Source organism: Scyliorhinus canicula, chromosome 11, assembly GCF_902713615.1.
Source record: "Scyliorhinus canicula chromosome 11, sScyCan1.1, whole genome shotgun sequence".
NCBI lineage: Eukaryota > Metazoa > Chordata > Chondrichthyes > Carcharhiniformes > Scyliorhinidae > Scyliorhinus > Scyliorhinus canicula.
The window spans coordinates 68,665,725-68,681,033 of record NC_052156.1 but is presented as its reverse complement, the minus strand read 5'-3'; the positions used below and the strand labels follow the sequence as shown (position 1 = coordinate 68,681,033).

Genomic DNA, 15,309 nt, shown 5'->3' with positions numbered 1-15,309 from the left:
GCATTTCCACCAGATATGCAGTAACCCATGTCTAGACTTTCTAGCATGATAGCAAAAGACTTCCGGTGGCGGCCATGAAGGAGTAGGTCGCACATTTGGTAGCTCCTGCTCGGGATGGACCTTTGGACCCTTTCCCCGATTTTTTCTCAGATTTTACTTGAAAAATCAATAGTGGACGCGACCGTGAGGAGTCCCACACCAATGCATGGACCAGGAGTGCTCGCAAAGGAAGAAATAGGCGAACAGAGAAGGCCTGGATTGAAGCTGGATTCTGGAAAAAGCATGGAGGACGAGCGGAGCTCTGGCTCTGCTGACGGGGAGGGACTGTTGCTGCAACAAAAGGGAGGTCGGGGACGGAGGCTGCCTCGGGGCGGGCCTGCGCCGTGGCATTCCTGTAGCGTACAGCATCTATGGTATTGCATCCGTCATAAACTCCGCCAACTACGTCTACTTTTTCAGTCTGGAGAAGGTGCTTATCGTTGATCACCCAGAAGCCATTCACCTTTTTGGAATGTGGGAAGGGATTTAATGCTTCGTCAAACCTCCGGGCTCACCTTCAGGTCCACTCTGACCAGAGACCGTCTAAATGTGCTGACTGTGAAAAGAGCTTTAAACGCAGAAAGGATTTATGGGCGCGTCAACGCCATCACACTGGAGAAGCCATTGACCTGGTCCGTGTGTGGGAAGGGATTCACTCAGTCATCATTCCTCCTGAGACACAAACTTGTTCGTACATAAATGATGTGTCATCCACCATCTGATGGTAGCGTCTCCATGAAGATGTTTGCCTGTCTCTCAATGGTTCCAATGCCTTCAGGTATTGACCAGACTGTTAGATTCCGTTATTCTTAAGTTCAGAAGGAAGAACATAAACGTCAAGAGAAAACCAACAATTATTGGTCCACCGTGCAGCTTAGAATTATCCTCAATATCATCGATCAGTATACTAGCACTGTGCAGCATTGCTATAACTTCTATGATGACCTTTAATTTCTCTTCTGGGACAAACTGGAGACTGGCCTAAGAAAGGTGATGGCTGATCGGCGGTGGAGGAGGGGATGGTGGCGAGAAGCCCCCCGACCAGGCTGATTACGTGGAAAGTTAGAGGGGCTGCGATCCTGATTAATAAGCGAGTGTCATTCGAGGCAGGAAGAATAGTTGCGGATGTGGGAGGTCGGTACATTATGGTTAGTGGGAAGCTGGAAGGACTGCCAGTGGTATTTGGGATGATGTGGAGTTTATAAGGAGGATGTTGGGGAAGATCCCGGATCGACTTTTTCATCTTGAACAGGGCTTTACTGACGGGGGTAGTGGACACCGAGTACTCAGCGATCAAGGTCTTGGATCATGCCCCGCACTGGGTGGACTTACAGGTGACCAAGGAATGCGGCCAGCGCCCGCATTAGAGATTAGATGTTGGACTGTTAGCAGATGAGGTGTGTGGGCGGGTGAGGAAATGCATCCAGAACTATCAGGGTGTTAATGACACGGGGGGGGGGGGGGGGGGGGGGGGAGTCTCAGCAGTAATGGTCTGGGAGGTGCTGAAGGCAGTGGTCAGAGGGGAGCTGATTTCGATACGGGCCCACAGGTAGAAGATAAATAGAGCAGAGACAATCGACTGATAGGGGAAATACTTCAGGTCGACAGGAGATATGCGGAGGCCCCAGAGGCAGAATTTTTCAGGGAACGACGGAGGCTACAGGCAGAGTTTGGCTTGCTAACTACAGGGAAGGTGGTGGAGCAGCTGAGGAAGGCGAGAGGGCTATATGAGTATGGAGAGAAGGCTAGCAGAATGCTCGCACAGCAGCTCAGAACGAGGGAGGCAGCCAGGGAGATTGGGAAAGTGAAGGACAGAGACGGGAACTTGGCCGGAGATTCAGCAGGGGTTAACAGGGCGTTCAAGGAGTTTTATGGCAGGCTATGAGTCAGAACCCACAACTGGGCTGGAAGGGATGAGGCAATTCTTAGGGGGGCTGATGGTCCCAAAGGTGGAGGAGGGCTGGTAGAAGGGCTAGGGGCCCCGATAGGGATTGAAGAAATAGCTGAAGGCCATGCAATCGGGTAAAGACCCGGGGCCGGATGGGTACCCAGTGGAGTTCTATAAAAAGTTCTCTGTGATGCTGGGGTCGCTGCTGATAAGGGCATTTAATGAGGCAAAGGAGTGAGGGGTGCTTGCCCCGACAATGTCACAGGCCACAATCTCGTTGATTTTGAAGCGGGAGAAGGACCCGGAGTTATGTGGGTCCTGTAGGCCGATCTCCTTACTAAATGTTGACGCCAAACTGTTGGCCAAAATCTTGTCAAGGATAGAAGAGTGCGTTCCGGATGTGATTGGGGAGGGCCAGACAGGATTTGTTAAGGGCAGGCAGTTGGCGGCCACCGTTAGAAGACTGTTGAATGTGATCATGATGCCCCCAAAAGGTAGGGACGGAGAGGTAGTGGTCGCAATGGACCCAGAGAAGTCCTTTGACCGGGTGGGATGGACCTATCTGTAGAAGGTGCTAGGGCGGTTTGAGTTAGGACAGGGCTTCATCGACATGGTTAGGCTGCTGTATGAGGAGCCTGTGGCGAGTGTACGGACAGGTTGACATCGAGCTAGTTTAGGCTTCACCGGGGGACAAGACAGGGATGCCCCCTTTTCCCACTGCTGTTTGCGCTGGCCATGGAGCTGCAGGCAATTGCGCTGAGAGCCTCAAGGGACTGCAAGGAGCTGGTTCGGGGTGGGGTGGAACACAGTCTCGCTATACGCAGATGACCTGCTCTTGTATGTTTCTGACCCACGAGAGAAGATTGGAGAAATTGAGGTTTCTGGGGCAATTTGGCCGGTTTTCAGGTTACAAATTGAACATGGGAAAAAGTGAAATGTTTGTGATCCAGGCAAGGGGGCAGGAGAGGCGACTGGGGGAGTTGCCGTTTAAGATGGTAGGGGGAAGCATTCGATATCTATGCATCCAGGTGGCACGGGAATGGGAACAGCTACATAAGCTAAATTTGACTCGACTGGTGGACCAAATGATGGAAGACTTCTGAAAGTGGGACATGCTCCCGCTATCACTGGCTGGGAGGGTAGACTATGAAAATGATGGCCCTCCCGAGATTCCGGTTTCATTTTCAGTGCCTCCCCATCGTTATTCCACTGGCCTTTTTTAAACCGGTAAACAAGGTGATCTCTGGCTTTATACGGGCGGGCAAGACCCTGCAAGTAAAAAAGGGGATGTTAGAGTGTAGCCAGGGGGAGAGCGGTTGGTGCTGCCAAACTTTAGCAATTACTATTGGCAGCAAATATAGCCATTATTAGGAAATGGGTGGTGGGGGTCGGTGTGGGAGCAAGGAGAGGCAGCATCATATAAGGGCATGAGTTTGGGGGCATTGGTAATGGTACCTCTGCCATTCCCACCAGCACAGTACTCCACCAGCCTCCTGGTGGTGGTGACCCGAAGAGTCTGGGGACAATGGAGGCAACATGTGCGAGCAGAGGGAGTATCGGTTTGGTCTCCAATCTGCAATAATCATCAGTTTTCCCCGGGGAGGCCGGATGGAGGGTTTCAGAAATGGCAAAGAGCAGGGATCGAGACGATGGGAGATCTGTTCATAGAGGGGAGCTTTCCCCACCTGAGGGAGTTGGGAGGAGAAATTTGAATTGACGGGAGGGAATGAGTTTAGGTACCTGTATGTGTGGGACTTCCCTCGAAGGCTGGTCTCAATCTTCCCGCTCCTACCACCAAGGGGGTTACAGGACAGGGTAGTTTCCAGAGTATGGGTAGGAGAGGGGAGGGTTGCGGACATCTATAATAAACTCATGGGGTCAGAGGAAATGCAGACTGAGCTGAAACACAAATGGGAAGAGGAGTTAGGAGAGATAGGTCTCTGGGCAGACGCGTTTAGTGTTAACGCATCCACATCATGCGCCAGGTTCAGCCTGATACAATTTAAGGTCATTCGCCAGGCACACATGACAGTGGCCCAGATGAGCAGGTTCTTTGTAGAAGACAGATGTGAAAGGTGTGCAGGAAGACCAGCAAACCATGTTCATATGTTCTGGGTATGCCCGAAGCTTAGGGGATTCTGGCAGAGGTTTGCGGATGTCCAAGGTTTTAAAAACAAGGGTGGCACCAAGTCCAGAGTTGGCTATTTTCAGAGTGTCGGAAGTACCAGGAATCCAGGAGGAGAAAGAGGCAGACGTTCTGGCCTTTTGCCTTCCTGGTAGCCCGGAGACGGATACTATTAGCTTGGAGGGACTCAAAGCCCCCAAAGTCAGAGACCTGGCTTACTGACATGGCCAGCTTTCTCTGTCTGGAGAAAATCAAGTTCGCCGACTTTCGAGAAAATTAACTGTCAGTAGAGAGGGGGTGGGGGTTAGTTTACATTAGTGTATGAGAAAGGCGTGGCCTGTGAGGGAGGACAGCCTTTGCACTATGTTTATATTTGTATGTACACTGTTTCTTCCTATATTGTTACAAAATGCCAAATACCTCAATAAAATGTTTTCTAAAACAAAATGATAGCAAAAGTCCTGTTGCACTAATACAGTCCTATCTGTGGATGCATATTTAGCTGAATTTGTGGTTCACGAGGAGCAATTAATGCATTGTTAATCACTAACATTTATATGGTCATTATGATAGTTCAAATAGCGCAAATTCACCAAAACTATTCAATGCACAAGACTGGCACATGGGAGGAAATAAAAGATTTTAGAGTAAAATGACAGAGATTATATATAATCTGTAAAGACAAGTGCAAGAATAAATTTTTTTTACGAGCTCAGATTTTTAATTTTCCTTTACTTTCATTACAGAAAAACTATTCAATAGGTTAAGAGTAATAATGGGTGAACCGGAACTCAAGTTTCATAAAGAAGTCAATTTATAGATCTAGTCCTTCAAGTTACAGTCATTTATCTAGTACAAAGTGAACTAACTTTTAGCCATACAAACTATAGAAACCTTGAAGGAATAGATCAAATAAGTGTCACCAGATCTAAACTGACGCCTGGTCAGCTACACAATTCAAATCTATCCTTTTTTTAATCCAATTCTGCTGTTTAATAAAACTAGTAACCATGCAAGTAAACTACAATGATCTTAGTGTCAGAAAAAACAGTTGAACTAAAAAATGCAATAAACATGTACATAATGAAGAATCTGAGGCTGATGACAAGAACCTTTTAGGAGAATAAAAATTGTTCACGCCGAACAGTCTTCCTCTCTTCATTCCAAATTTGTCAGGCTATGTTTATGGATTCTTCACCATACTGAGCAGTTCTTCCTTATCCATCAGGTAACCACTTTTTTTCCATGTATTCCTAAGTTCCTGCAGCATTGTCCCAATTTCCTTTCCAGAAACAATTCCTATTTTCCTTAGATCATGGCCACTAACAGGAAAGCGCGGAATGGACCACTGCTCCATAACCTTCAGTAACTTGTCCTCCCCTTGGTACTTCAGCAATTCACACACTCTGCTTTGCACATCTGGTTCTCTGCACTGAAAAATTAGCAAAAAATGAGATAAACCAAACCAATAGCACTAGTTTTTTTTAAACAAGTATACCCAAGCAATTGTACCAAGTACTAACACTAATCGTTCAGCAACCAACTTAATGCAAAGAGTTAAGTGAACTCATGAACAGATAACATGAAAATTCATGGTCAGATACTTTCAAGAGGATAGCAATTTTGAAATTATATTATAGAATTTAGTGCAGAAGGAGGCCATTTGGCCCATCGAGTCTGCACCGGCTCTTGGAAAGAGCACCCTACCCAAGGTCAACACCTCCACCCTATCCCCATAACCCAGTAGCCCCACCCAACACTAAGGGAAAGTTTGGACACTAAGGGCAATTTATCATGGCCAATCCACCTAACCTGCACATCTTTGGGCTGTGGGAAGAAACCGGAGCACCCGGAGGAAACCCACGCAGACACGGGGAGAACGTGCAGACTCCGCAGACAGTGACCTAAGCCGGAATCGAACCTGGGACCCTGGAGCTGTGAAGCAATTGTGCTATCCACAATGCTACCGTGCTGCCCCGATATTGACAGATATTTAATGTTAAGCCTGTCATTTGTCTGCTTTTAACATCTTAAATTGTTTCCATGTGGTAAAACATCTGTTAAGACATTGAAATCAGAGCTGCTGCTTGGATGGTTAAGCAACATAAATATATTATATGGTTTATTAGTTTCACCGAGCAGTGCATGGTAAAATCAGATTTTACATAGTGTGCTTATTAAAGCGCCACAGGAATTGCACAGCCAAAATTATTACTATTTTTTTAAAAAGGAAGGCTGTACTAGATAGATATTGGTATCTGTTTAAAGTTCCATGGGAGTCATCAGAGCAGTTACACTGCTGGTTTTGTAGCAATCTGACTAGGAAAAACGATGCTCACAATTTATTCGATGTTGGTGTAGAAGTTACTATCTTTATGCTCGTGGCCCAAATCGACCCCAGGTTCCCCAAAAACACAGAATTCTGAATTTAAACCAGTGTGTTTTCTGCCGTTGCTACTGAAACAACTTTTACAAATATAATAGATTTAAATGTAAACAGGCCCAGCATGGATTGAACCTCTCTGACCTAAAATTACTCATCATGAAATCGGCCACAATTTTTCAAATCACCTGATAATTTAGGCCATGTGATTCCCCCAAACATAAAAATGAATGAATACTGCACCCAGGACAATCAGGGCACAATGAACCAATGAAGCCAATTTTTGAACAACTCAAGAACCACATGATGGAATGTCCACCATAAACTCCCATTACACTAAGTTATATGAATGATTTACTTAGAAAAGGCAGACTATATAAACTTTACAACATTCTACTCATGTTCTCACCTGGTTTTGAAAATTTTAAATTGAATTTGTTACTTACATCTATAATGAAATCTCGGTAGGGCTTTAATGGATCGGAGCCATCAGCCTTAATTAAATCTCTTCTGTACTTAACTAAGAATAAACCAAGTTGTTTTTCCTCTTTTGAAATTTTGAGTCTCAAGTCAAGTCTCAGAACATCATCTTGTATTCGAAACAGTGCTGAAAGGACAGTCATAGGTTTTGGAGAGTGATGGTGCACATTTTTGCACACATTGTTTAGTTCTTCCAGGTTGCCGTCAATTACTGGTAATCCTAGAGGAGGATGGGGAAATTGAAGTTCAACTTTAAAAAGTAAATAAAGATGTCACAACTATCTAGGAAGCAAGGTACTATGTCATACATTGACAACTCTGCAACACACTGTACATACTGTAAAAGTCACCAAGTGTTCTATGCCTACCAATATACTGGGCTACATCCAGTTCATAAAGAAGGCTGACCAGATGAGCAGCATGATTTCCAACTAGAGTTTTTTTCAGCTCTAACCAGATTCTTTCTCCAGAAATCCCAGCCATTCCCTTTGCAAATTGTTTGATTGACTTCAGTGTCTTTGGGTCATGGTCCCCCGACTCTTTGGCAACCTTGCCATAAAACCTAGAAGGTATAAAGTTATTACAATGAGCTAGAATTTATTCCAAAGTTTGTCTACTCCCAACAAGTTATTGTACCAGTCCAGCGACTCCTCCAGAAAGCCCAGTGAGCCTGAATGCATTTTGATTTTATGTTTGAACTGCAAAGAGAAGTCCTTCATGGGGCTGGACTCTACATTTCACAGATCCCTCAGTTTACCAGAATTTGTCATCTTCAACAAAATCTAAATACTTTACATGGGTGCTTGCACAGTTGGTGGTTTTGGAGTCCCAAAATTCTTATTTGTCATACAAGTAAAAAATTAATTTGTGAATGTGATTCTCTTATTATCTGGCTAGAAATATCTCAAAGATGTTAAGCAAGGTAGAGTTTGATATGATTTCCATGTGCATAGAGCAGTATTTCTTTAATCTCCTAAAGTGCTGTATGTTGAATGCTTTCTTGGAATTATGGACAATTAATTTGTAAAGTGTCTCCTGCCAAAGGGAAAGTGTGACAGTAACTTGTTGGAATCATTGGTGAGCAAGAAGCGACAATGAAGATACTGTCCCAATATTTGTTCTTGGAGAGTTGGGGGACACGGAATAATTCAAATCGGGCATAGCACCGTTCAGTGCAAGACTGACCGCTTAAATTAAGAGGATAATTATGTTTTTCATCAATTGCCACGCAGCTCTCCTCAACCAATAGGCCTGTAATCACTTTTATTTAAAGAAATGAAAGACTAGTTTAAACAAAATTTGATTTATATATATCGTCTGATCTATTAGTGGTAGTCTCACTTACAATCAGGGCAGGAAAACAGCACAAGGTCAGCATGGGGAGGTCAGATCTCCTTTGGATGTGGATCTGGGTGAAAGCATACACGAACATAAATTTAGTTCAATATATGGGTCAAAAGTAAAATACAGGCCTTAATCTGGCTCAAAACAATAGGCTTGGCAATTTGCAAACTCTAACAGTTGAGATTACAAGCATAAGGATTGTGTGCCAAGTATGTTTTGTGACTGTTGCACCTTGGTGGCCTAGAGGGATTCCACAAATAAAGAGTCCATCTCCATGTATATTCCGGCCTTTCTCTCTGTAATTATATTTGTGAACAGTAATCGACTTCTGGAGGAGTGACTAAATTTAGCATCACAGGTGATCACATGTGTATAGAAATCTCTTGCAGCATGGCAATTTATTTCTGCATGCTATTCCCTCAATGCATCCTAATTGGGGAGAGTTCGAGAAGAGGGTATGAAGATTTTTATCAGAAAAATAATGGTTTCTGCCATCACGTCTTCAGCAAATATACAAAACACTGAAATTGCATTTCTCAGAGATTGAAAAGAGACATTCATATAACATCATAAGTTCAACAATATTCCGGAAACATTAAATTCTCTATGCATACCTCTTAAAAGTATCATAAATAGGTAGTTTATCAAAGATATTACGAATTTTCCTCACTCAACCACAGTAGAGCTATTGTATAATATAATTACATAAAGTTTTCAGGAATGGCTAATTAACATGAACGAATAAGTGGTAAATGCAAAGTTCACCTTTCGCACATCTGATTTAGTACAGGTTACATAAATACATAGCTCCAATTTTACTATTTCTAGAGGAAATTGCTAATCAAATTCCAGGTTTCTATAAACAACTGTGTTAATTTCATGAAACCAAAATGCTACAATTTCATGTTCCTTGGACAATTTATACTTGTCCAATGCTTTCCTATCACCCAGCTTTGATAAATATTTGTAAAGGGTGAGAATGCAATTCCTTCCAATTCTACAACAATAAAGATATCCTTCAAAAATCAAGGCCTGCTATTTGTCAGGTTTTTACTCATGTAAGACTTTTAAAAATTGGCATTGCATCATCTTAAATCAGATATTCACTAAACCAAAATGAACCAACCTAAAATAGCGCATTATTCTCAAATAATCTTCCTGTATCCTCTGTGATGGATCGCCAACAAATCGAACTTTCTTGTTTTTCAGATCCTCATAGCCATTGAAATAATCATATAGTGTACCATCAAGGTCTGAGAAATAATCGGAGTATCAAAATGAGTTTCAGTACAAATCCACAGCCTAATAAATTACACATCCATTTTAACATTAAATAATAAAAACAAAAATTTTAAGGAAGGCAACTCAAAGTATGGCCATCTGAAATAAATACAGAATATTACCTAAAAACATAGCATTGATGGTCAGGTCTCTTCGCTGAGCATCTTCCTGCCAGTCTGTTGTAAACCGTACATCAGCATGCCTTCCGTCTGTTACCACATCAACTCGTAATGTAGTAATCTCAAAGTTCTGATTATGAACCTATCCAAGATATTTAAAATTGGTAAATTTAAATATTTCACTCCAAATCCTAAGAACTAGATCATTGGCTTGTTTTCTTTGCAGCTAACTCAAGGTAATATGTTATTAGACATAGAATTTACAGTGCAGAAGGAGGCCATTTGGCTCATCGAGTCACCGGCTCTTGGAAGAGCACGCTACCCAAGGTCCACACCTCCACCCTATCCCCATAACCCAGTAACCCCAGCCAACACTAAGGGCAATTTTGGACACCAAGGGCAATTTAGCATGGCCAATCCACCTAACCTGCACATCTTTGGACTGTGGGAGGAAACCGGAGCAACTGGAGGAAACCCACGCACACACGGGGGGAATGTGCAGACTCCACACAGACAGTGACCCAAGCCGGGAATCGAACCTGGGACCCTGGAGCTGTGAAGCAAGTGTGCTAACCACAATGCTACCGTACTGCCCTTTTGAAGTGGTTCAAACTTTATATTTCAGATATATATATGAATTCCAAAAAAACATGTGTCAGGCTTCTGCTTCGTCACCCCTCCCCAAGAGTTAAGTGCCTATTTTTTTATACACATATTGCATCAATGAATGTATTCCTGAAGATTGCATTAACCCATTTATGGAAGAATACACAGCGTAACCGACACGATATGCATAAAATTCTAAAATCTTAAATAAAGCAACTTTGAGTAAAGAGTAGACAGTTCTAAAATAACATATCTGAATAACCTGTGGGAAATTAAACTTTCCACTCTATTTACAAAAACTTAAGTAATGGACATGTATTTTAACTACCGACTTACATTAAGCCACCCATTTAAAAACCTTCTAAATTCTTTGTAAACACATATTTGGATAACTTTTCAGTTAATCAATTTCAGTAGGATTCATAGCACGAGATGATACAGACATTTGAATCTTGAGCAACATTTAGCTGCAGGAACATGTTAAGAGAAACAAATGCAACATGTCTGTGCCATGCTGTTTTACAGGCTTAGTGATGAACTGGCCTTTACATTTTGGTACTGATAGATTTATTTTAAATTAATTAACTCAACACTTGGGTATTAACAATCATGTTGATAAATGTTGGCATGCTTCTGACCTAATTACTTGATACGAAATGTGGAGATGAGAATTGAGGCCTCACTCCTCATTACAAGGAGATATACAAAAGGAGATGATGATCAGCTACTGTAACGCAGCCTCTGGATTTATTTAAGTTGCAGAAAGAGACAGGCTATTGTCACATCTCAGACCTACCCTTGCAGTGATGGTGCCATGTTTCTCCCCTTTGTTGTTGATCATCCGAATACCGGCGGCTTGGAACATTTCTTTCATGTGCTCGGGAGTAGCTGTGGTGGCAAAGTCCACATCTTCTGGCTGCCTTTCGCTCAACAAATCCCTCACGGCGCCGCCTGCTATTCTCAACTCATAGTTGTTTTGACGGAATAACTCTGAAAGGGAAAAAGAAAAACACAGATCAGTCATTGCGGGGTTTCAAAGACACTCTCTCCTTGGGAACGTGAAGAGATTTCACCAGTTCGCGGCACGGGAGGGAGGGAGAGAGAGAAAATGAAAAAAAAAAAGAAAAACCACACTTATCATCCAAAGGCTGACAAGACGAGGGAATGGGGTGAACATTTTCCGGGGGGGGTTTCAAACAAGGACATCTTGTTCTGGACTCTCGGCTCACACAAGGCACCGAGTGGTACATGCGGCAGACCGGACGGGTCCCGCGGTTAATGAGACATTGAGAGAGAGAGAGAGAGAAGGTGATCGAGAGAGGGAGGGAAGGTGATGAAGAGAGGGAGATGGGGGGGCGATGGGATGGAGATCCCAACCCCCAGCTGCAAATCCAGAACCCATAAGATGGCGGCTCATCGACGCCCGCTGGCTGCAGCGCGCCATCAATTCCAATCCGCCTCATCTCACCTGCGATACTCTTCAGGCCGTCCGTGAACAGCGACTCAAACTCCACCGTCTTGAGCTGCATGGTAAGGAGGCCTCGCCTCAAGGCACCGCTCACACCAACAACTCCAAGCGCTCGGCTCAACATCCACCCGGGCCGCTGCTGGGGGGGGCGGGGCGTCTGGAGAGGGCGGGGCGGGGCTGCTCCACACTGATTGGAGGGTGGAGGGCACGAGGACAGGTGAGCGAGCCCTTCACTGCGACTGCGCGCTCTCGCGCGATCTGTCCCAGTCTCCAGCCCCTCCCCCTCGCGAGCGGGTGAGTGAAACGGTTCAACTCTCCTGGGTCAAAGAGGAAGAAGGGAGGCGGCAGAGGGTGAGAATGGATGGTGGGGAGGAGGGAGAATGGAGCGAAGAATGGGGGAAGGGGATAATGGAGCGGCAGGGAAAGGGAGGAGGAGGAGGGAAGTGCAGAATGAGGTGGTTGGGAGCATGGGGGAAAGGGGAGAATGGGGGGAACGACTGGATTCTCCGATTTTGAGACTGAGTGCTGACACCGGTGTGGGAAGAGTGGCGCTTTATACCCGAAAAAACGGCGCAAAATCTCCACTGAACCTCTGGTGGCGGGCTAGCAGGCATGCAGCATAAAGCCCCCGGAGGAGACCCACTAGAGGTGGAGGAATGGTGGTATCCCGAGGGAGGGAATAAACCTCCAAGTCTTGAATGTTGATTCCATGTTCTATGAAGTCCCAGGTCAAACAGAGGCAAGGAAATCTAATTGACTCCCTTAGCTGATAAAACCGGATTACTCATTGAAGAAGAGGATCGCCACTTGGAGGAAACACCGAGGGTGGCAAGGGCACAGATTGTACTATAGGTGGGAGACTTCGATGTCCAACATCAAAAGTGGCTCATTAGGACCACTTATGACTAAGCTGGCTGAGACCTGAAGGATATATCTGCCAGACTGGGCTTTCGCAGAAACCAACATGAGGGGGAAACCTACTTGTTACAGGTGGAATTCATGAAAATGGTGGTATTAATCATTGGGGAGGGAAAGTTGTCTTCAAGTTGAGGCCATCCTCTATCATGTTTTGTGGCATTACCACTGAATTAAATGGGATAGATTCATAACTCACAATTGGGAATTCATGAGGCACTGTAGACTTGTTTTACACAATGTGTAACCCCATATCCCTCACTATTACCATCAGGAAGGAGTGTAGAGGAAGATGCCAGTAGCAGCACCAAGCAGGCATACCTAAAAAAGGAGTTGCCAGCTTGGATGGGCTACATGCATGCTAAATATTGAAAGTGGCATGCTGTAAACTAGAGTTAAGTTATCTGACAACCATTAAATTAAATGGTTATGACAGAGGAGATCATTTGGCCCATGGTGGCTCTCTGCAACTCAGCTAGATTCACTCCTCCAACACAATCCTACAAATATTTTCTCCTCAGATGTTATCCACTTCCCTTTCATGACCAGCCCCAGATGGGAGTTCCCCAAAAGTTATTGATCCGGTGCCAGTCCCCTCAATTTGTCACCATCTGGCTGATGCAGAAGAACTTGAGTCATATATGGGAGACCTAATAGTGAGAAAGGATGACTAGCTTTGTGTTTTTATTCAGCTCTCCCTCTGCTGGTAGCAACAAAGTTTAATACTGTTCTCTCCCCATTGGGTACATTTTCCAGACCCAATTGCTATGCTTAAAAAGGAGCCAATTCCAATAGGTTTCTTGAGATACATAGAAACACATTTCATAGAATTTACAGTGCAGAAGGAGGCCATTCGGCCCATCGAGTCTGCACCGGCTCTTGGAAAGAGCACCCTATCAAAACCCACACTTCCACCCTAGCCCCATAACCCAGTAACCACACCCAATAGTAAGGGCAATTTTGGACACTAAGGGCAATTTAGCATGACCAATCCACCTAACCTGCACATCTTTGGACTGTGGGAGGAAACCGGAGCAGCCGGAGGAAACCCACACACACACGGGGTGAACATGCAGACTTCGCACAGACAGTGACCCAAGCCGGGAATCAAACCTGGGACCCTGGAGCTGTGAAGCAATTGTGCTAACCAATATGCTACCGTGCTGCCCGATATACAATAGGGTAATTTTATTAACTTTTTTAAAAAGCTAAGAAGAAATGATAAAACACATATATATATTAATACGGATTATAAATATAAATAAAAAGTTATACAGATGTCCTTGAGTGTGAGGTGTACAGGACGATGAGTTGCAGCCAATGCAATTCTTTTCAGTAATAGTTGATTCTGCCGTTCAGGTTTCCCGTGATCCAATTGAGAGAATTCAGGTATTGTTTTCTGGTGACCCTATTGCCTTCAGTGTGTGTGGTAACTTCTAGCTGCTGTTTGTCAGCCAGACATACAGACCAGCCGGCAGCATTAGATGTATATTCCACTTGGTATGTACCTGTCTGCCTGCCTCAGCCATTATAGTCAAGGACCTTGCAAAGAGATCATCCTTATGTCCCTTTGTCTTCCAGAGATGGTAATCGGTCTTAGAATGTGTTTTACAATTGCCTTGAATCGTCCAGAAACACAGGAAAGATGTTCCGTAGTGACCCCTTGCAGCTGTTCCTGTCAGTGGCTAAAAGTGCATTCATCAGCCATCTTCAGTGTGTTGTATCCATTAAAAAAAATATACAACTTGGGTACTTTTTTAAAATTCCAATATTTCCATGTATGGCTCAAGTTCTTCTCTACCATTGTAACACTTTGCAAACCAGGAATAAATCTGACTCCACCACACTCTCAGGCAGTGCATTCCAGATCCTAACTGGATTCATGGTAGTTCACCGCATTGGTGGCCCTGGTAGGGGAGCATATTGACCCAAAACCGCCATTAATCATCAGCCATTTCCCACTTCCTATGGCCGCTCAGGCCCGGTCAGAGTTGACCAAAGGTCTCCTAGCCCACCTCCACAAATTAGCTCAAATGTGAATTTGGAGCCATGCTCAACAAGTCGTTGAGCAACAGGTTTTGTGTGGAATCCACCTTACTGAGATGCAGAGAAAATTGTTGACTGCAACTCACCTGACTTTGTATCGCACTGTGAAAATAGCCGTCTCCCAAGAGAGTGCAGAATGAGGGATCCAAGAGCTCTGAGGAATCCAGTGCTGAGCCTCAGCTGCCAAAGTGTGCAACTCTCGGATCCCATACAAGAAGCAGGTGCCCGGCAGTGGGATGTGACCCCCCCCCCCACCTCCCCTGCAGGAGCATGGGCGGCTGCTGCCGGGGCCCAGAGCACTGCTAAACATTCTCTCCCGACCACGAGGACCTGGAGTACGGGTACCGACAGGCAGCTGCTGACCATTAAACCCCAAAATGCAGCCGACCCCGAAAGGGCCCGCCAGTTGCGACCGTCGTCTCAGGGACCAGACCTTTGACCGGATCTGATCCGCCCTCCAGGCACCCGCCTCACTACATACATTGGAGAACTGCTGGCAATTGCAGGTACCTCCTCCATTGTTCCAGTCGAATATAGGCAACAGATGGCACACCTGCCATGACGGTTTTCAATGGCAGCGGTCCGAGTTTGTTGGGACGTAACTGTGCCATTTAC

General features: G+C 44.8%; 1 protein-coding gene across 1 annotated transcript; it reads right to left on the bottom strand.

Annotated features, from left to right (window-relative positions):
* Nucleotides 1-4,750: 4,750 nt before the first annotated feature.
* On the bottom strand, nucleotides 4,751-11,894 carry trnt1 (tRNA nucleotidyl transferase, CCA-adding, 1). The gene is made up of 7 exons (XM_038810704.1): nucleotides 11,734-11,894; nucleotides 11,062-11,255; nucleotides 9,663-9,801; nucleotides 9,386-9,512; nucleotides 7,284-7,477; nucleotides 6,882-7,135; nucleotides 4,751-5,484 (listed from the first exon to the last, which is right to left on the bottom strand). The coding sequence occupies exons 1-7, from the start codon at nucleotides 11,855-11,857 to the stop codon at nucleotides 5,236-5,238; spliced, it is 1,281 nt and encodes a 426-aa protein (XP_038666632.1). The 5' UTR covers nucleotides 11,858-11,894; the 3' UTR covers nucleotides 4,751-5,235.
* Between the last annotated feature and the right edge of the window lie 3,415 nt (nucleotides 11,895-15,309).

Bases quoted from the DNA above. Each gene is read 5' to 3' on its own strand.
- trnt1 (XM_038810704.1), bottom strand. From the start codon at position 11,857: ATGTTGAGCCGAGCGCTTGGAGTTGTTGGTGTGAGCGGTGCCTTGAGG. The intron at 11,256-11,733 runs GTGAGATGAGGC...TTTCCCTTTCAG, and splicing joins CGGCCTGAAGAGTATCGCAG to AGTTATTCCGTCAAAACAAC. The intron at 7,136-7,283 runs GTAGGCATAGAA...ATCCTCCTCTAG, and splicing joins GGATGTAGCCCAGTATATTG to GATTACCAGTAATTGACGGC.